This window comes from Gossypium arboreum, chromosome 5 (genome assembly GCF_025698485.1).
Source record: "Gossypium arboreum isolate Shixiya-1 chromosome 5, ASM2569848v2, whole genome shotgun sequence".
NCBI lineage: Eukaryota > Viridiplantae > Streptophyta > Magnoliopsida > Malvales > Malvaceae > Gossypium > Gossypium arboreum.
Genome location: NC_069074.1, coordinates 5728658 through 5750159, shown reverse-complemented (window position 1 = coordinate 5750159; position 21502 = coordinate 5728658). Strand labels below are relative to the sequence as shown.

The 21502-nt window shown below is 33.2% G+C and overlaps 1 protein-coding gene and 1 long non-coding RNA gene across 2 annotated transcripts; one reads left to right on the top strand and one right to left on the bottom strand.

Moving 5' to 3' along the window:
- The first annotated feature begins 10475 nt into the window (after positions 1-10475).
- On the top strand, positions 10476-11182 carry LOC128292921 (uncharacterized). The gene is made up of 2 exons (XR_008282910.1): positions 10476-10621; positions 10922-11182. It is a non-coding gene; the product is annotated as an uncharacterized LOC128292921 (long non-coding RNA).
- Positions 11183-12190: 1008 nt separating this feature from the next.
- Positions 12191-18968, bottom strand: LOC108453197 (serine/threonine-protein kinase Nek5-like). The gene is made up of 14 exons (XM_017751161.2): positions 18496-18968; positions 18359-18425; positions 18201-18266; positions 18020-18066; positions 17864-17909; positions 17695-17775; positions 17576-17618; positions 17390-17439; positions 16147-16228; positions 16025-16074; positions 15452-15525; positions 15185-15236; positions 14409-15074; positions 12191-14323 (listed from the first exon to the last, which is right to left on the bottom strand). Exons 1-14 carry the CDS (start codon positions 18591-18593, stop codon positions 12584-12586), a joined length of 3162 nt encoding a protein of 1053 aa, XP_017606650.1. The 5' UTR covers positions 18594-18968; the 3' UTR covers positions 12191-12583.
- Between the last annotated feature and the right edge of the window lie 2534 nt (positions 18969-21502).

Below are 21502 nucleotides of genomic sequence, written 5' to 3'. Positions count from 1 at the left end.
AGTCTAGTTTCATGAAAAATTTACGGATCTTAATTTCGAGTTTTGAAACTCGAGAAATGAATTTTTAAGTAACCATGACGCAGAAAAACAGTTTATTCCGAAAATTAAAATAAGTGATTTAGAGTTGTTTAAAAGGTAAGATAAGTTTAGTAACACCTCAAGCTTGACTCGGTGATGGTTTGAGCGTGGAGGCGTTACATTTATTGGTATCGAGCAGGTTTAGTCGGTTCTCGGAACAGCTAGTGTGAGAAAAGTCTAGCTATACATGCCATACTTGTATTTTGATAATGTGACGACTCTCGACGATTTTTAAATATTTTGTTTTATTGTAATGGATCCCGAGTGAGCTGGTGATGATGATGTAGAAAGTAATGCGCCTGCTCCGTAGAAGGGTAGCGCCATCGAGAATAGGCGATGTGATTAATCGGGGAGGAGTGACTCGAGAAGCTCTCTTCCAAGCTTTGAATGATTTGTTTGCCGAGTTCGTTCGTATACGAATCCGGCAGTTAGACCTCCACCCTCTCATGATTCTCAGGCTACCCATGTAGCTCAAGCTCCCTCAATCACAGGTACAGTGATAAGAGAAAAGCCACCGATTGATAGAATCAGAAACAAGGGCGAAGAGTTCCGAGCAACAAAAGATGATGATGCGAGAAAGAAGCGAATTTTGGTTAGAAAATACTATCGAGTCTTTGATGAGTTATCTTGTACACCGAGGAATGTATGGAATGTGTAGTATCACTTCTTAGAGACTCGACCTACTACTGGTGGAAGACACTTGTATCGGTTGTACCAAAGGAGATGGTCACTTGGGATTTCTTTCGGGAGGAATTTCGTAAAAGTACATCATCGAGGTTTATTGACCGAAGAGAAAGGAATTCCTAGAATTGAAACAAGGTAATATGACGGATCGATGAGATTTCGCTTAAATTATCGGCAACTTAACAAGGTAATGAGAAAGAACAAGTATCCATTGCCTAGAATTGATGATCTGTTTGATCAATTGAAGGAGCTCTGTGTTTTTCAAGATAGATTTGAGATCCGGATATTATCGGTTGTGAGTTAAAGAGTCGATGTCTTGAAGATCGCTTCCGGACTAGGTATGGTCATTATGAGTTCCTTGTGATGCCATTTGACTTGACTAATGCTCCGCCATTTTCATGGACTTAATGAACCGAATTTTCGACCGTACTTGGATAAGTTTGTAGTTTTGTTTATTGATGATATCTTGATTTATTCTCATGATGAGACCGAGCATGCGAGCATTTGAGAACGATTTCTGATTCGAAAGATAATCGGTTGTATGTCAAGTTCAGCAAAAGTGAGTTCGTTACGAGAAGTTGGTTTTCTTGGACATATTGTTTCAGGTGAAGTATTAAGGTTGATCCGAGCAAGATTTCAGCCATTGTTGATTGGAAGCCTCCTAGAAATGTATCAAAAGTTAGAAGTTTTCTTGGTCTTGCCGGATATTATAGGCGATTTGTAGAGGGATTTTCCATGATAGCTACCCCGGTGACAAGATTGCTGCGAAAGGATGTCAAGTTTGAATGGACTGAGAAGTGTCAACAGAGTTTTGACAAGTTAAAAGCATTGTTGATTAAAGCTCCTGTTTTAGTGCAACTAGAACCGGTAAGGAGTTTGTGATTCTGATGATCGTCCATGAATGGACTTGGTTGTGTACTTATGCAGGAAGGGAAGGTAATTGCTTATGCCTCTAGACAACTAAAGCCACATGAGAAGAACTATCCGACACATGATTTAGAGCTAGCGCCATTGTTTTTTTTTGAAGATTTGGAGACATCATTTGTATGCGGTGAGAAGTGCCACATATTCACCGATCACAAAAGTTTGAAATATTTGATGACTCAAAAGATTTGAATTTGAGGCAAAGAAGATGGTTAGAGTTGATTAAAGATTATGAGCTAGTGATCGATTATCACCCATGTAAGGCAAACGTTGTTGTTGATGCTTTGAGTAGGAAATCGTTATTTGCATTAAGAGCTTTGAACACTAGTCTAGCCTTATCAGATGATGGTTTTATCTTAGCTGAGTTGAGAGCTAAACCGATGTTTCTTGAAGAAATTTGTGAAGCTCAAAAAAAAATGACAGTGAGTTGTTAACCAAAAGAGATCAGTGCGAGTCGGATGTAGAGTCAGATTTTCAGATCGATTCGACGGTTGTTTGATGTTCCGAGAGCAGGTATGCATACAGAAGAATGATGAGCTTATTCGAAAGATTTTAGGAAGCACATAGTAGTTCTTTGTCTATTCATCCGGTAGTATAAAGATGTATAATGATTTAAAAAAAATGTCTTGGTGGGTAGGAATGAAAAGGACATTTGAGTTTGTTTTAGATGTTTGATCTGTCGGCAGGTAAAGGCCGAACATCGGTACTTTCAGTTTATTGCACTGTGCGGTCCACGAGTGGAAATGGGATCGAGTTACTATGGATTTTGTGACAGGATTGCCGTTTACACCGAGAAAGAAAGATGCAGTATAGGTTGTGATTGATAAGTTAACGAAGTCGGCTCATTTTATCCCAGTTCGTATGGATTATTCACTTGACAAGTTGGCCGAGTTGTATATGTCAGAGATAGTCAAACTACACAGGTACCATTATCGATCATTTTAGACAGAGATCCAAGATTTACTTCACGGTTTTGGAAGAAATTACGAAGGCTTTGGGCACAAAGTTGAGTTTTAGTCTGACTTTCCACCCTCAAACCGACGGTCGATCGAGAGAGTTATTCAGTACTTGAAGATATGCTTAGATGTTGTGTCTTTGGAATTTCAAGGCGGTTGGGAAAAATATTTACCATTAGTAGAGTTTGCCTACAATAATAGTTATCGATCGAGTTTGAAGATGGCACCTTATGAAGCTTTGTATGGACGTAAATGTCGCACACCTTTATATTGGATGAGCTTAAAGAAAGCGGATTCTGAGGTTGATCTAGTTAAAAGCAGAAGAAAAGTGAAAGTTATCGAAATTGTTTAAAAGCGACTTGAGACGAGCGAGAAGTCATATGCTGATTTAAAAGAAAAGAGATCGAATATCAAGTTGGTGACAAAGTTTTTTTTTGAAAGTATCCCCGTGGAAGAAAGTTCTCATATTTGGCAAGAAAGGCAAACTAAGTCCATGTTTTATTTGACCGTTTGAAGTGATTGAGAGAGTCGGACCATTAACATATTGGTTAGCTTTCCCGATTGAGTTAGAGAAGATTCAAAATGTATTTCATGTGTCTATGCTACGTCGTTATCATTCAGATCCGTCACATGTGATTTCTTAGACAAAGGTTGAGATTCAACCAGACATGACTTATGGTAAAGAACCGGTAAAGATTCTAGCTCGAGAGGTAAAGCAATCAAGGAACAAAAGTATTGCACTTGTGAAAATACTATGGAATAGACATGGGGTGACGAGGCTACATGGGAACCGAAGAGGCTATACAAAAATAGTACCAAAATCTCTTCACAGGTAAGATTTTCGGGACGAAAATCCCTAAAGGGGGGGAGAAATGTAACATCTCGAAATAGGGCCTAAACGGAACAGTGGTTGCGAAACCACAAATTCGAGGTAGAATGTAACGGCCTAATTTTCAATGGTGTCAAAAATGGTGATTTGAGATCACTAAATCGGACAAATAAGATTGAACAAGATAGTAACTTAATATTTATGAGTCAAGTAAGAATTTAGAAGAATTTGTGAAATGGTGAAATTAGTGAATTAAAATAATTTATTAGGTCAGACGGGTCAAAAACGAGGTATCGAGACCTCGAATTTGAAAATCGAGCTATAAATATTTTTATAAATATTTATGAAGTGTCATTGAGTTAGTATTAAAGTTTAGTTAGAAAATTTTGATGTTTGGATAGCTAATTAATTAAAAGGACTAAATCGAAAATAGCTCAAAATTTGTTAAATTGTGAGTAAATAGCTTAAGTATTTAAAAGATGGATTTAAAGAGCAATTAGACCCAAAGGTTAATGGCTGGACGGTTTGGGTATGAAATAAGCAAGAAAACAATGTGAACAAGGGACAAAATTGGAATTAGCATAAAAGTTAATAGTTAAAAAATGATGTAATTGAAAATCTAGACATTTCTTCATCTTTCTCAGCCGAAACGCCGTAGCAGGTCTCCTATGCTGGTTTTTCATATTTTTGCACCATGTAAGTTCAATTTTACTATTTCTTAGTAATTTTATGTTTTTGTGACTTTTACAATTAGGTCCAATCATCTAATTCATTAGTTTTTGATTTGGTGGGTGAAATTGGAAGTTACCCTGGCTGAGTAAGGGTAGTTTATGATGAATTATTATGAAATTGAAGTTCTAATTTCATATTAAGGTTGTTTTATTAAGTCATTTTGATAGAAAATGGTATTTAGGACCTAATTGTGTGCAAAATTGTGAATTAGATGTTGGTGTTGAAATTCAGAATATCAAAGGCTGTGAAATAGTTTATAATGATAAAATAAAAGTGTTAATTTATAAAAAATTAGTTCAATTGATGGGTGAATTGAGCAGGGACTAAATTGTAAAAACTGTAAATTTTGGGGTAAAAGTTTAATTTCGAATTTTGAACAGCATAAATTGTGAAGTGAAATAGAAATCAAATAAATGCTAATGAGTAGAAATATTTTATATTATAGATCAAGAATCCAAAGAAGAACGAGGAAAAGAAAAAGTAAAGGACTAAATTGTAAGGTTTAGTCACATTTTGTATCAAGGTAAGTTTACAGTAAATAAATGCAATATTCTTTTATTTTACATTATTATTTTCAATTTCTAGCATTTATATATTTATGTTATGAAAATATTTAAAGTCGAATTTAAGGTGAAGTGACAGAGGAAAAGTGTTAGAAAGCCGGTTGAACCCTAGGAATGATAGGATATTAGGGTTGTGAGACGAGAACGAAATGAGCCATGTAAGTCCATATTAGAAATATGGCTTTGGAGACAGGATTGAGCCATGTAAGTCCATATTATATATGGCATTGGAGACAGAATAATTCATGTAAGTCCATGTCAAAGACATGGCATTGGCGAGATATTGATGAGCAGAACGACCCTAGTATCCTTAGTATTCCGAGTGGTTCAACGGGTCAGGATACGAGTTAAATTACAGTGAATTAACAGCAAAGGAAAAGTAGATTATACTTATGAAAAGGAAAGGTCGTAAGAAAGAAGGTAAGGGAATAAAGAAGAAGATAGAAATTGAGAAGTAAAGAAATTTATGATGTTAGATGATATTATGCATAATTATCCATTATGTTGAATGTTGTGATTTATTTGCTTGTAAGCTTACTAAGCCTAGTGCTTAATCTCTTTATTTTCTTCTTCTTATAGTACTTATCTAGTCACTCGGGGATCGAAGGAAATGTCGGAGGCCGATCACACTATCAAAGAAATAACTCGGTATAACTAGGCGTTTTGTTTTAGGTATGGCATGTATAGAAACTTAGCTACTTTTGGTATAATATGAATAATGAATGATGTGTAAATACTTGCTAGTGATTAGCTAAGAAAATAGCTGATGATATACATGTTTATTAATATGTATGATTGAATGATGATTATCACATGAAAATTATGAAAATGTGAAAGTAGCCTAAAACAGATTCAAGTAACAGAAATGATGTAACTTTGAAAAATCACTAAAAATTGTAGAAACATATTTTGAAGATGAATAATATATGAAATTAAAGCTTATTATGTATATTTTCTTATGGAATAAGCAAAACAGGTAAAAGTATTATATTTTATGATATATCTGAGTTTTAGTGAAACACAGTCAGAGCGATTTCTGGATCCCCTGTTTCAAATTTGGAAATTCACCATAAATTGTACAAAACTAATTAGAAGGTATAATTTATATGGTTAGAATTCTTGTTGAATCTAGTTTTGAGAGAAACAAACGACTTAGTCATATGAATTTTGTACAGGAATCAAAATGGTTCGTAGTAAGAAGAGGTCAGTGCAGTCGAGTTTTGAAACAGGGGAAACTTTAACTAATAAACTGTACTAATTGGCTAAGTAAAAAATTCTAGAAAAAAATTAGTAGATATATACATGAGTCTAGTTTCATGAAAAATTTACGGATCTTAATTTCGAGTTTTGAAACTCGAGAAATGAATTTTTAAGTAACCATGACGCAGAAAAACAGTTTATTCCGAAAATTAAAATAAGTGATTTAGAGTTGTTTAAAAGGTAAGATAAGTTTAGTAACACCTCAAGCTTGACTCCGGTGATGGTTTCGGGCGTGGGGGCGTTACAATTTCCAAGTATAGAGAGGGGAGCCATCCGGTAAATTTTCAGTAAGAAGCGCCTATAAACTATTACAAGAGGCTAGCTTGGATCCTAATATTTTAAAACAAACCGATCTAAAAGATTTCTACAAAAAACTTTAGAATCTACAGTTGCCTACGAAGATTACAATCACAATATGACGTATTTCTTGGAATTATATTCCTACTCTTGTCAACCTAAGATCTAAACGAGTAACAGCTAATGCAGTGTGTCCTCAATGCGAAAATGGAGAAGAAGACAATATTCACGTTTTTTGGCAATGTCCTATAACAACAGAGGTATGGCAAATGTTAAGCTTCTCGTGGGTACTAAATAGCACGGGACTGGCTTACCTGGATCTTTAAGAGTTGCTGTAACATCCCTAACTCGTATCTGTCGCCGTAACAGAATTTCGAGGCATTACTAGGATTTACATATCATTTAACAAAAAATTTAATTAAATAGTTACCGATTTAATGCATCATATAAATAAACGTATTACCATTCAATCAATAGCTTGGCACTTGTCTAAGCATCAAACAACAACATTGTTAGTATACTTGCACATATTTTATATAAATTCAACATTGATATACTTATTTTCTAGACATGTCACACTTGAGTTTAATAATTGTCTCAACTTACATAATTTCCTTGTATCAACATATCAAAGATAATCATATATGTACATGTCATGAAACATATTATTCTCTTATTGTTTCTTCATAAGCATATATCATTCATTTCATTATATCAATATTTCATGCACCATCATTTCCATATATTTTATGTATAATTATTCGGTAATAGTTCAAATCAAACTTAACATAAATTAAATTCCATGTACCTATACTTATTTCGTTTATCTATCTTTATAATTATTTCATACAACTATTTTGTACATATATTTCCATATGACCAATTCTTGTAAACATTTCACACAACCATTTTTTACAACCAATTCATATAACCACTCGTCATCTGATACATATTACTTGAATATCAATTGTTCAACAGATGTCATAGTGTTTCCTATCCACGGTCTTATTTATCTTCGACATGATGCCATAGTGTCTTTCAACTATGGTCTTATTCATTTCCTGTCATGTTGCCATGGTATCTTTCAACTATTGTCTTATTCATTTCCTGTCATGTTGTCATGGTATCTTTCAACCATGGTATTGTTCATTTCCTGTCATGTTGCCATGGCATCTTTCAACCATAAAAATTCTAGAATTTATACTTTAGCCAAAAAGTACAGTAAAATCTTCAAATTTATCTCTATTCTGCTGTTTGACAGCTTCAACCTTTCTTTACTAAAAATTAATTATCTTTTAGTACGGGATTCGGATGATGTTTTCGTTTATTTCTCTTGAAAATAGACTCATTAAGGATTTAAACATATAAATTTAAGCCCCTAATTATTTTTATACAATTTTTAATAATTTTCCAAAGTCAGAACAGGGGAACCCAAAATCAATCTGATCTGGCGTCACATAAATTGTTATATCTCACAATTTACAATTCCATTACTTATACCATTTTTTCTAGTGAAACTAGAATAAATAATCTTTAATTTCATATATTATTTAACCTTTAATTAAAACTTTACAATTTTTGGTGAATTTTCAAATTTAGACTACTGCTGCTGTCCAAAACTGTTTTAGTGCAAAATGTTGATTACTAAGTTTATAACACCCTTATTCCCTTTCTCTATAATATTTCTCATCACTTTCTCTTACTTCCCTTCACTAACATATCAAGAACATAAAACCTTATGTAAGAAAACTCTACTATAGCATCATATCCATGCTTTTTCAATAATAACAAGCTTAAAAATATATTGAAATCTTGATGTTCTTACATTGTCCTATTGATTTCAATCTTTAACTTGACTTTCTCTCTCCTCCAGCTTCTATTTCTTGAATCTAACTTGATATTCTAGCTCCCCATAGTCTCCTTGTCATCTTTCTCTCTTGATGGCTATGGAAATTCTTTTGATTTCAAAGTGAAAATGGTGGATTTTTGGTGAAAGGACCAAATTGTAAAGAACAGGAAATTTCTTTCTTTTCTTCTCTTCTAACGTTGGTTGCATGTAAAAGATGGATGAGAATTCCTCATCTTTCTTTCTTTATATACTAATAAAATATCTTATTAAAATATTAAAAAAATATTATTTAATTAAATAATTATAAAATATCAAAATATCTCTAATATCATTATTGACTTCTAGAATTCTCTCTCCTTCTAATTGACCATTTTGCCCATTATGATCTTTTAAAATTCTATCATTGAGTCATCATTTAAATTTGGTAAAATTATAATTTACTCCATCATAATTCTTCACCTATTCAATTTGGTCCTAATTCATCCATTTTCCTTAGTTTCTAGATCATTCCACCCTTAAAATATTTACACTATTAGTCCTTTAATTTTTTCATATTTACACTTTAACCCTTAAATTTTGAGTATTTACTCTTATGCAACAAAACTTTTCTCACTTTTACAATTTAGTCCTTTCTTGAATTAATATATCATAATATACTTCCCAATACTGACATAACTCAAAATTTCCCTTTTTGTCACTTTATTTCCTTATTTTACTATATCAAGGATAATATCTTACTATAAAAATTCTCGGGGTATTACAGTTGCTCTTCTGAACAGTGCCGAATGGTTTTCTGTGGAATATGGCTCATCAGGAACTCGAGAAACAGACTCATCCATGAAAGGAAAACAGAGACAGCAAGAGAGTTATCACAAAGTATACAAAGCTATATGGCTGAACTTATAGGTATAATAGAGAGATCAAGTACCTTGACCATAAACAAAAATCATAGTAGTCGAGAAATTAATACTAGGGCGGAGACCAAGTTTGGCGCAGCCTTCGATAAAAAAAACTTTAAATCGGCTTCAAGTTTGGTGGCTTGGGACTATTTGGGGGAACTTTTGGCATAAAAAACTGTATTACACTCAAATGTTCCATCGCCTTTCACAGTCAAAGCCTACATAGGACTACAGGCTGTAAAGTTAGGAATATCGTTGGACCTTCGCTCAGTCGTGGTAAGGGGAGATTCTCGCTTAGTCATTAAAAAAATGCCAATCACAAGAACAAGATAAGTTTGTCATCGGGGCGATAATCAGTGACATTCAAAGCAAGAAAGCATGGTTTCATGAAATTGGGTTCCAGTTTATAAACAGAACAGACAATGTCCATGCCCACAAAGTAGCAAAAGAATCTTTAAAGAAAGGAGAGGAAACATACCAGTTGAGAGCAAACCCAGACCTTTCCTATTTGAACCCGGAAGGACGATGGAGAGTATGCCCAGATTAGAGAGGATTTTGTGTAGGAAGAATTGAATAGCAGAAATGAAAACTAAAAGAGAGGCTATTCGACTGCACAGAGAGGGACGTTGGAAATGATAAGAAGAGGCAGTTGGTGTCTAGCTGTGCCTTGGAAATCGGCTAAGCATTATTACTTTAGGTTTGCTTTTTCTGCAGCTTTAATTGAGTTGTCTTTTCATTTGATTTTGTTTATTTTAATTTAGGTTTTGTTTGTTAGGCCGATAAGTAAGATACAGTCCATAAAGTCAATACCAAAACTGGGCCTCGTAATGTGTTTTCTATTTTCTTCTTAATAATAAAAGCCCAGTAGAATTTACTTAAAAAAAATAGATTCAAATAAAAGAATAGAAAACCGATGTAGGACTTGGACGTCCAATATTTGATTGAAGTAAACCTCAAACTGAAAAGAGAAATTTTAATTGATTAAAAAAGCATGCAAATGAATAGGGTATATTAATAGATAAAGATGGAAGCAATGAAATTTGATTCAATTTTTACCAAGGCATTTATTTTTTATAACCATAGGTATTATTCAAACTGACAGTGATAATAAGTTAAAAAATTCGTAAATAATAATATTTGTGTATGTTTGTTTTTTTATTCTAAAAGATAGCATTCTATAATGAATAAGATTTGAAAACTTGGTGGTTTAAATTTGTAAGGTTAATTGAATGAATAAAAATGTTGTAGTCAAATGTGTGCGGTGACATGCAAATAGTTTTATGATTTAGGATTTTTGTGTTTAAATAAAATTAAGGTGATAAAGTCAAGATTATGATATCATCATAGTTTGAAACTCTGAATTTAGAACTGCCTATAAAATGGGGAGGGAAGAATGTTTTATTTACACAACTAAAGGAAGGAAATTAAGGAAACAAAATCCAAATTAATGATGCCCAAAATGAAGGCATTTCTTATAGCTTGCATTCTCTTGCTTTTCAGTCTTGCTATTTTCACTGCACCTGCCTCAGCTCGACCACTAGTTGCCCTAAGTAAGATCAAATTGCTTACTAATTAATTTATAGAAAATTTTTATCCTTTTAAAATTGCATCTTCATCCTTGTGTTTTGTGATTTTTTGTTAGTGAATTCCCTTAAAATTGCATCTTTAATATTAAGTATTTGGTTTTCGTGTTGATGCAAAAGGATATCTAAATATATTCAATTTGTAAGTTTTGGGAAAGACTATATTTGAAAAGTGATTAATATAAATCCTAGATTGAGTATTTTGATTGTCAAATTAATGGTATATGTGTCTGAGTGTTAAAACAAAGTGGGGTTTGAGTGGTGCAGAAAAGGGTAGCAGCCCAAAGCCAAGGCTAGGGCCGAGTCCTAAGTGTAGCATTGTAAACAGTAAACGCATATGCGTTTGACATCAATGATGATCCAACTGCTCATGAGGAAAAGAAGGGAGTCCTCATCTCGATCGTTTGTCCAATGTATCCACTACATATGCATGGGGTTTTTATCAAATAATATGTTTGGAGTATTTTGTAATTTACAGTGATAATAATATTTGAGGATGGGTTGCCTTTAATATTTTAGACATTAAAACAGCCTGGGTTTGATGTTTGATGCAGGTGAGGTTTTTGGTTTTTGGTTTTTGGTTAAGCAAACATTTCATTATTAGAATAAAGGGTGGAAATAAATAAGGTGAAAAGTCAAAAGACCTAAACAGTGACCAAAAGTGGGGGTGAAATAGTAGAATTTCCCTATTGCCTCTCATCCACGAGGAAACTACTATGAAAGCATCCAAGTCCATTCTATAAAAGCAGTCTCTTTCATATTTCTTTCTCCCAAAATTGGATTGCTAACAAAACTGAATTGCAATGAAATAGATTTGTTCCCAAGGATAAAAATCTTTTTCAATTTAAAACAGGTTACAGCTAAAATAAAAAATATGATTAAATCCAAATTCATATAAAACTGTATTTGATTGAAGTCAGTCAAATGAAATTTAATTTATTAAAATTATGCAAATGAATAGAGTTAATTAATAGACGACTATCACAGAAACATCTTCGACAACGATTTTATAACAAAGGTGGGTAGGATGTTTTATTAAAATCATTATTTTCGATTCTCTTCATTATTGATATTTATTATGATTGATATTTTATATTTGATTATAAGCTATCTATTTTTATTTTTATAGAAGATGTGTTTGATGATCAAATTAATAAAATTTATAATTATAGAAAATTAAAATTTATTAAAATATTTAAAATTAAGATTAAATTTATAAAATTTATAAATTCTTAAAATCAAATGTGTTATTATATAATTAAAAATACCACATCATCATTCCCATTAATGATTTAATAGAGAATTACCAAAATATAACAATGAAATTGAAAGTTTATGTAATTTGACAACCAAAATAAAAACACCTGGACCTAAGTTATCCTACACCTTGGACTCTCCTTTCTACCCTTCAATAATGTTTATTTTTTTTTAAGATTTTAGTTTCAGATTATTACATCTCTTTTTTCTACCGTTGAATAAAATTTTATTGACAGTAATTGCGGATTGCGATCTCGTATTCGTATGGGTTCAGATAACTATTAAAAACCATAACCAACAATTGCACTCTATATAGCATATCCATAACATGTGTCTAGGAAGAAGTTTACTTGGTTCGTATTTTCAACTATGTACAACAACAGCAGCAATAAAATGCACTTAAAGAATTACAGAATTGAAGTGAAAACACAGCATCTGATTTGTTCTTTTCAGAAATACATGTGGGGAGTGGTGAAAGGAGATATGAATGGTTAATTAAGAAGCCAACACTTACAAGTTACGACATCAATGTGAATAAACCAGGCAATAAAAGCTTACCCAGGAACAGTAATTCATGAAACAGCTCTGCCATTTATTGGAGTGCGTTTAATTGCAATTGATCCGGCCGCCAACCTTCATATGTTAAAGGAAAAAAAAATGATGATTCATGAACTAACTCCGTCGACAGTCCTCAATCATCATCCCTTTCATACTCTTGGCCAACCATATGGCTGTCTCCCTTGGGGACACCTTGTCTTTCCCAAATGGCTTCAAAACAACTGACAGCTCTTCCAGTCTGTTATTTTGTAGTAACTCTGCAGACAATTCTAGAAGTCCTTCAAGTGCCTCTGCCCTTTGCCTATCACACTTGACATCCAATGTTTCTTTTTCTGCTGTCTCCTCTTCCTTCACCACGTCTGTTGAACCAGATTCTGCAAATGAGGAATTGGAGTTCCTAACATCTTCTTCCTTAACACCGCCATAACCTGAAACAATTGATTTTGAACTTGGTGACTTAAGGGTCACTGGACTAGTCATGTTTCTCATGTTCAATTCATCTTTCACTACATTTATGAAATTCCCAACATCCACATCCGGTTCCGCTTTTTCCATCCCCTGTTGCTCACTGCCAACACGGAAGCTACTATGCCTTATAACATGTATAACATCATCGAAAACCGGAGGAGAGGTCACTGCTGGTTTTTCAATTGTTGGGTTGTGCTCATTTGTTCTTTTCTCTGGCTGTGTGTTCTTTTGGGTAGAAGAAATTGGTTGGGAACTGCAAGGCATATTTCCTGCAACTGATGAGACAAGTTCCATCACAGTGAACTTGTCATCGCTGCTGGATGCAGAGGAAAGATTTGAACGGTGCATCATATCAAGTCTGCTACTAGGTCCGTTTGACACAGTTTCGTCCTTAATACTTGACCTGATAATGGGGAAATCTTCTTCAATAGTTGGCCCCCTTACAGGGGTATCTCTGCTACTTGACCTGCTTATCGGGGTATCATCCCAGCTGCTTAATATGCTTACATGTGGATCATCACCGCTACTCGGCCTCCTTATTGAGGTGTTACCCCTACTACTTGTGTCGCTTATAAGGAGACCATCCCGTCTATTTACTCCGCTTAAAGGAGCATCGTTGATATAACTTGTCTGAATTAATGAAGCATCATGCCTGCTAATTGTCCAGCTTGAAGTGGAGTCATCTTTATGAACATATATTTCTTCTGAAACCGCGCCTGGAAGGTCCACAGGGGCATTCAGACTCACTTTAGCATCAACTGAAGTAAAATGAAAAAGATCCTTGGTTGGACTAGACTCTTCAGTTGAAGACATGATTGATTTATGGTCATACCCATGGCTTTCTCTCAAAAGAACTTCAGGCTTGTCTGATTTCAGAGCAGGTGAACTGTATGGTGGATATGATTCCAAGCTCTTCATGTCGGTGATTGTCTCGTAATCATGCACCTGTTCTGTCATGTCGATGAAAGGGGCTGTTGCATCATCACATACCTCAAATGCTTGAATTGAGATTGAAGATGAGTCAGAATTGCTGCTATCTGTTTGCGCCGCCTTGGTACCTGCCATTAGAGCTATCTCAGCCTCTGGTTTTACACCCCTAGAAGCATTTGCAATGCGACCGTTAAGCATTTGACAAGGAATAACCTCACACTCCTGGTTTATCTCACTATATCCTAACTTTGGTCCGTTACTTGCCCCATTTGAAACATCACTTTCAGCATGTTTTATTCTTCCAGTAATAGGTGATCTTCTTGCAACTTTGGAAGGAGGAGTTGTTTGCCTAGGCTTAGAAGGTAGTACATCTTCAGCAACATGCGTCCCAGGCGCAGGCTGAGGAATCCCTTCATGTCTAGGTTTGGCCTTTGGGGAGGATTCAATTAAAGGTAACTGGATAGCAGAATCTTGCAAAATAAGCGAGGATATTGATAACTTAATAGATTTAAATAGGAACACTTACTGGAAGCAGCCATACCTGGTGCTTCAAATGGTGTGATCCTGGTATCCTTTTTGCAGAATCTAATGGCAATTTTGTTGAAGCAACAGTTGGTGTATCTGCATTAGACTTTGAACTCGGACTGGGAGCAGGTGGTTTGAGAACTTTGGGTGATGCCTCTACATTATTTCTTTGAGTCAATCCACCTGCAGATTTTGTACGGCTGCCTCTCATTGGGGAACCGCTTTCTCTTACTTTCCCTTCTTTCAAAGCCATCATTATACTTCTGATGGTTTTTGGTTGTTTTGATTGAGCGTTAGATCCCTGTTCCATACAAGAAGGTTTGGTCATTCCTTTTTCATCAAGTTTGCCTGTGGAAACAATGGGGCCATTCTCTTCTTTACTTGGCAGGTGCTGCTCAGTGCTTCCTTCCTCATCATTAGAAATTGAATCTCTGTCAGTGGCCTTACTATTGCTATTTGAAACCATTGTGGCAGTGTTTCTGTCACTTGAAAGTAAACTATCTTTATCACTGCATGAGCTATTACTGCTGTGACTCTCGGCCATATTTTTCCTATTATCACGAGATTCACGACCAGTGGAAATATGCTTATCCAAGGAGCAATTTGTTGAAGGGTAGCTGAAGGATGAACGATACTGATCAACATACGGCTGCAGATAAGGGTGCTTCAAAAGCTCTGATGCCTAATCAAAATGAAAATTCAAACTGTTACTTCGAACTCTTGCAGATGTAGAATTCTTAGACCTTTTTTTTTTGACAAAGCATTCTTAGACTTTAAACAAAAAACTCTTACACTTGGTCGGTGCTCTGGATTCTTTCTTAGCATGCCCTTGATAAGTGTTTTCCTGTGTGTATTACATTAAACAAATTAATTATCATGTACAGAGGATTTAGAGACCTTAACTTTGTCCAAACATGTATATGAAAGAATAATTAAAAGAAGAAATAAAAACAGACAAGGATATAAGAGCATTAGTAGAGCATAAAAAAATTATGCGGAATACTCAGGTCATCATGCACACAAACAATGGTGAGCGCTAAAATGCACATTAAGACTTACAAGGATGGAGAGTAACAAGAAGGCAAAGGGCCAATAGAGGAACGATTTATCTTGCTTATCAACCCTGCCATGTCCTAGAACAAGAAGTTTGATAAAAGTTATTCAAATTAAAATTGCATCATTTACGTGGTTAGTGGAAGCATAAAATTAGCAGTTGCAGAAAACCTCTCAAATGAGAGGAGGACATTACTTTAAACCAGTCAAGTAGACAACCATAAGAACTTTAAAGCACTGTTTAAAAGAGACGAGCATTGAATTCATGAAAACTGTTTTTTTTTTTTTTTTTACTAATTCCTGGAAACTGTTTGAACCTAGCACAGGATTACTGCTCGTTCCTAATTAAGATAAACAACAGATACAAAGTTTTGCTACATTTGTTAATGGTGAATATTTCACAACAAGATAAAAGGGAGAAACTAGAACTCTTACAGTTTTCTTGTTTTAATATAATATCAAATGAAATACACGCTACTTGCCAAAATGGATATAATTACACCTAAAAGAAGGGTTAATGTAAACCCATTCCAGGATACAAGAAACAGATTCGACCAAAAGAAATGTGAGAACTCTTACAAATGCTTTAAAAGCAGGGCGATGAGCAGCCATCTCATACATACAGCACCCTGTTCAACAAGAAGCGGTTAAAAAAGAAAAATATTTACTCATGTCAAACACATATTTAGGAAAAGACATACCCAGAGACCAAATATCAGACTTGAAACCATAAGGAATATCTGCGAGCAGTTCAGGACACATGTAATAGGGAGTTCCAACTACCTGAGCCATGTATAAAACAACTATTAAATTGCACTGAAACTACAAATAATTAGCATTTTCTTATATAAGGAAAAATAAATAAACAAATGAAAAAAAATGATATCAAAGGTATATAAATTTTGTCTTCACTGAAAATGGTCCAAGTCTGGTTGGTCGTCAATAAAAGGGCTTAAGTACGCCTGGTTGTAGACTAGTGGTCATTGTCATGACCCCCACCATTGGAGGTTGAAGATGCAAGTTTCAACTCCCTCCTCCCCACTGGCTTTTGTCCAAACGTTCCGAGTATCAGGTATTGGGGCTTGAGGAGTACAAATCTAACTCTAAAGATACTGTTCATCTTCGTACACTTACTAATATGGAATATCCTTCTGCAGTTTTTAGCTTCTTTTTTTTTATGTTAAACTACTAATGCAAGGTGATGTCATCTAAGCTATCGATGTAGTGATGTCAAACCCTAGACATTCCTCCCCAACCCACCATCAATAATAATAATACTTGCCATTCAAAAGTACATCCATCCAACCGTCAGATATAAGCTTGGTAACTGGAAGTTGCATACATGTATGTATTCTCAATTTTTCAGAAACTGAAACATCAATCCCAGAATTAACAATTGATTTTTTTGTAATTTTTTATTTTTTAATAACTCAAAAAAGCAAGTGATTGAACCTCTGAGTTAGCAGCTTAAGATCCAAAGTTTGAGTCTTAATATTGACATCTCCTCCCCTTAAATTGTAATGTAAGCTAAAAAGAATAATCAATTTTTTTTCATTTTAATTCTTTCCTTGAAGAAAAAAGTGATTACCTATGTTCATTTGGTTGTTCTGATTATAATGATCATCTTGCAAGCTGTGGCACACCGAATTATATTAATTTCCGATTCTATCAGTTCCTCAACAATTGGAGCATTTGATGAATTAGATAGTTTATTAGTAACCATGGTTCGATGCAAGATTTTTGCTATAGAACGTATGGGAAAATTGAGGTATCAGTAAACAGAAAATAAATATTAACAAATCTCTACTTTTAAGCTTAGTAGCATAAGCTTAAATGCTTAATATAGAAAAATGAACCCAAAAATCTGTTCCATCCTTGGAGGTGGATGAAAAAGATTAAAAACAAAAAGCATATAAAAAATTCATTTTATTACATGGTACATACCGAGGAAGCCAAATCATCTGCCTTCAGAGTCTTGGCAAGTCCAAAATCCCCTAAACCAGTACAGACAAGGGATAAATTTGTTGATAACAATATGAAATTAGGTAGGAAATCTAACATAGCTCAAGGATGAAATGTGAGAGAGGGAACCTGTAGAAAACAATAAGAAAAGGGAAAAGACGAACTCACCAAGGCGGACATTTTGATCTTTGGTAAGAAAAATATTGGAACACTGAAAAATATAGTGCCAAAGTCAGCGCATACATCATTATGATACCAGAAAGGCTAGTCTAAATTTAAAACAAGACCTTTAGGTCGCGATGCAAAACAAAATTTGAATGCAGATATTCAACAGCCAGAAGAAGCTGCGCAAACCACTTGCAGAGTTTCTGCACAACGTTTACAGTCATGGGTGTTAACTTGCAAGTCATAACTCACGAAGAAAATAACTTTAAAATCAACAAGGCATTAAATTACCTCCTCGGGGAAATAGACTCCATTAGATTTTTTCATCAATTCAGCACTGTTAAAAAGGAACAACAAAAGGGCAATATTGACACATTTCAAAAATTGCTGATATTGAAGAACAAAAAGCTCTGAACCAAAGTTCACCATACAAGCTAGGAAACTCACATATCTCCACCTTCACAGTATCCAGTAACAATGCAAACATAGCAACCCTGCATTACAGTAAAAAAAACTCAAAATCAACATAAAAAAAGGCCAGTCACAAATTAAAAAAACTATTAAGTAAAAGTAGATTTTGACTCGAGATTCCTAACAAAAGAAGTAGTATCCTATGATCGTATCTTACTTTCTCAACCCAAGCTTCCTTAAATTCAACAATGTAAGGATGCTGGACTCGTGATATAAGTGCCATCTACATTCCACAAAAGTCAAACAAAGTTATAAACTGGAAAACGTAAACTTTCTAACATTACAGATTGAATTAGTTAAACAAAGTAAACTAACTTCTTGATGTGCCGATCTCCTGCAACGCTCCGTTTGCCGCGCCAATCTGATCTTCTTCAGTACATACCTGGAAATTATAGAAAAACAAAATTTAACGCATTATTAAAAATCCAGAAAGTGAGAAATTAGAAAATTACTTCTTATTCTCGGATTTGTGGTGAACGAGAATGGCAGCGCCGAAAGCACCGCGGCCGATCTGTTCCATGATCTCGTAATGATCCATTCGAGACTCCATTGCTTTTAACTCTTTACTTCTTCTTTTTCTTTTTCCAAATCAAAATAACAAACAAAAAGAGCAATCAAGACGAAATAAAGAAACGAAAATCATGATTCTTCAAAGACATCGAAATCTTCTCCTCCATTTTCCAATGCTATTTAGTTCTCTTAAGCTTTCTCCTTCACTTCACTTCTATTCTATAGCAGGAAACAAGAGGACAACAAATTTGAAGCTGTTTTTTTCAGTTAGGAATTTTGTAGAGTAAGAGAAGGTGGTTAAGTAACTAAGCAAGATAGTTAACCAAAGGAACAGCTTAATTAACTCTCTCATTAGTTAATTATTTATTTTGGGAAAGTGGGCTGAGAGGTGGAGCTTATGGGATTAATTTGGAATCCTTTGAATTTAATAAACATTAAAGTGTTGTAATATACTTTACTTAAATAAAAATAAGATAAATTATACATATACCCATCCAATTATGATTTTTTTTAATTTTAGGCACTTTAAAATAAAATTACAATTTAAGTACTCACGTTAGAGGTGATCATGGGCCGGGCCAGGCCCAAACAAAATTTTAGGCCCATCTACTAAGACCGGGCCAGGCCAACCCGAAATAAAATTATTAAGCCCGAGCCGGCAGGCCCAGCCCATATTAAAATTTTTTCTTATTTCATTAAATAAAAATTTTAAAAATATAATAAATCAAATATATTTAAAAACATAAAAACAAATATTAAAACAAATAAAAATAATACTAAAATAATTTTAAAACAACACACAAATTAACAATATAATAAAAATAGTTATATTAAAATTTAAAATAATTAAAAAATTAAAAAATAAATTAATATATAATTTGGTAGGGCAGGCCAAATAGCCAAAAACTCTTACTCGAGGTCCGGCCGTTTCTAAGCAGGCCTCGTTTTTTTATCCAAGCCTATTTTTCGGGCCTATATTTTTACCCAAACCCTTCTATTTTTCGGGCGGGCTGCCCGACCATGATCAGCTCTAACTCACGTTACATAATTCAGTTATTTTGGTCATTTCATTAGAATCACAATCACCAAGTTGACATGACAGTTAAAAATTTGATATAATAACAATTTTAACCTCAATTTTTATATATTATACCAATTTAATCATAATTTTAAAAATCAATTCTCAAATTTTACAAATATTTTTAATTTGATCTTAATTTTTAAAATTCAAAAAATAAATAAATACATAATATTTTTAAAAATATAATAATATATTTAAATTTTATATTAATATTAATATTAAATAAAAATAAGTATATTAATATTTTAAAAAAACTCCCCAACCCCATCCCTCTTCCCCACCGGACCTCCCCCACCCCGGTCCCTCCACCCACAGCTATTGCTTTCTCAATACATTCATCAATCTTCGTAGCGAAAGGTCTTCACCCTCAAAGTCCTGTGCCGAGGAGTGGGGAAGAGTTTTTTTGTTTTATTTTATATTAATATTAATTTATTATTATATTTTTTAAAAAATATTTATGTAGTTTTATATATTTCTTTGAATTTTTTAGAAGTAGGATCAAATTAAGAATATTTATAAATTTTGAGAGTTAAATTTTTAAAATCATGACTAAATTAATATAATTTATAAAAGTTGAGGTCTAAAATATATCGATTTTTTTAATTGTCATGTCAACTTGTCGTTTGTGATTCTAATAGGAGTGACCAAAATGACCAAACTATGTAATGTAGATACATAAATTAAATTTTTTTTATTTTGTGTGTCTAAAAATAAAAAATTTTATAATTGAGTAATTATTTGTGCAATTTACCCATAGAATAACATTTTCTGTTTTGCTTATATATTATATTTATTTTATATTTTTAGTGGATTTTAATGTGAGGCGGGAGCAATTAATGTAGTTGGCATTGAAGGCCCACAACTGAAGTGCACTAAGTTTTTCGGCTTCTTCTTTTCTCCTTACAGACAATAATGAAAAAAAAACTGTTGGAATTTACAAGAATGAAAAAAAAACTGTTGGAATTTCTTAAAGCAAGAAAAATGACGTTTACGTTTTAAAATTATTTGTATTCAATTTCATTGTTTTTCTTTATGGATATATAATTTATATGGCTCATAAAATATAATAGTGAGAATTTTTAAAAATGTGAATAATTAAAATTAAAATGATTTTAATTATTTTATTAAAATAAATAGTTTAAAATAAACATTTAATACTTCAATTGATTAACCTTAATAATCCTAATATTTTACTTTTCACTCTATATTTTTTTAAATATAGAAGTAAAGATTATAAAAGAATTTATCTTAAGACTTGATTACATGGTAAAAAAGAAGAAGGAAAGATTGATTATTGCTGGTTTTATTTTAATACAGTATAAATATAAAATCTAAACTTTAAAACTATTTATTTTTATTTAATGATTAAAATTATTTTAATTTTCATTATTCTTATTTTAAAATTCTTACTATAATTATTATCCCATAATACCGTATTATCAAATTGATGATAAATAATACATGAACACCATAAATTTAATTAATAAAGTGTATCATATTACATTTATGTTTACACTATAAAAGTTATCCTCAACTCAAATAATTAATCTTAAAATAAATATAAAAATATAAAAATAATTTAATTAAAAAATAACAGCAAAAAGTTACACCATCCGAAATAGTTGAGAAATCCAAAGCAATGATTAGTGTATTATATAAGTTAGCAGGAGATAAGAGTGACTTGCAAAACCTTATTTTAAATAAATAGAATAATGGTAAGCTTTTAATGTTATATATCATTATGGAAAGATGGAGCGTTGTTTTGTTTGAGCAGGATGCAGCTTTTCCCCTCCCTATTTGTAAGAGTATTAACATGCACCGGTTCTTAGGAGAATAAATTTCCTTCCTTGAAATCAATGTTAAATAAT

Bases quoted from the DNA above. Each gene is read 5' to 3' on its own strand.
- LOC108453197 (XM_017751161.2), bottom strand. From the start codon at position 18,593: ATGGAGTCTCGAATGGATCATTACGAGATCATGGAACAGATCGGCCGC. The intron at 18,426-18,495 runs GTAATTTTCTAA...TATAATTTCCAG, and splicing joins CACAAATCCGAGAATAAGAA to GTATGTACTGAAGAAGATCA. The intron at 18,067-18,200 runs GTAAGATACGAT...ACTGTAATGCAG, and splicing joins AGGAAGCTTGGGTTGAGAAA to GGTTGCTATGTTTGCATTGT.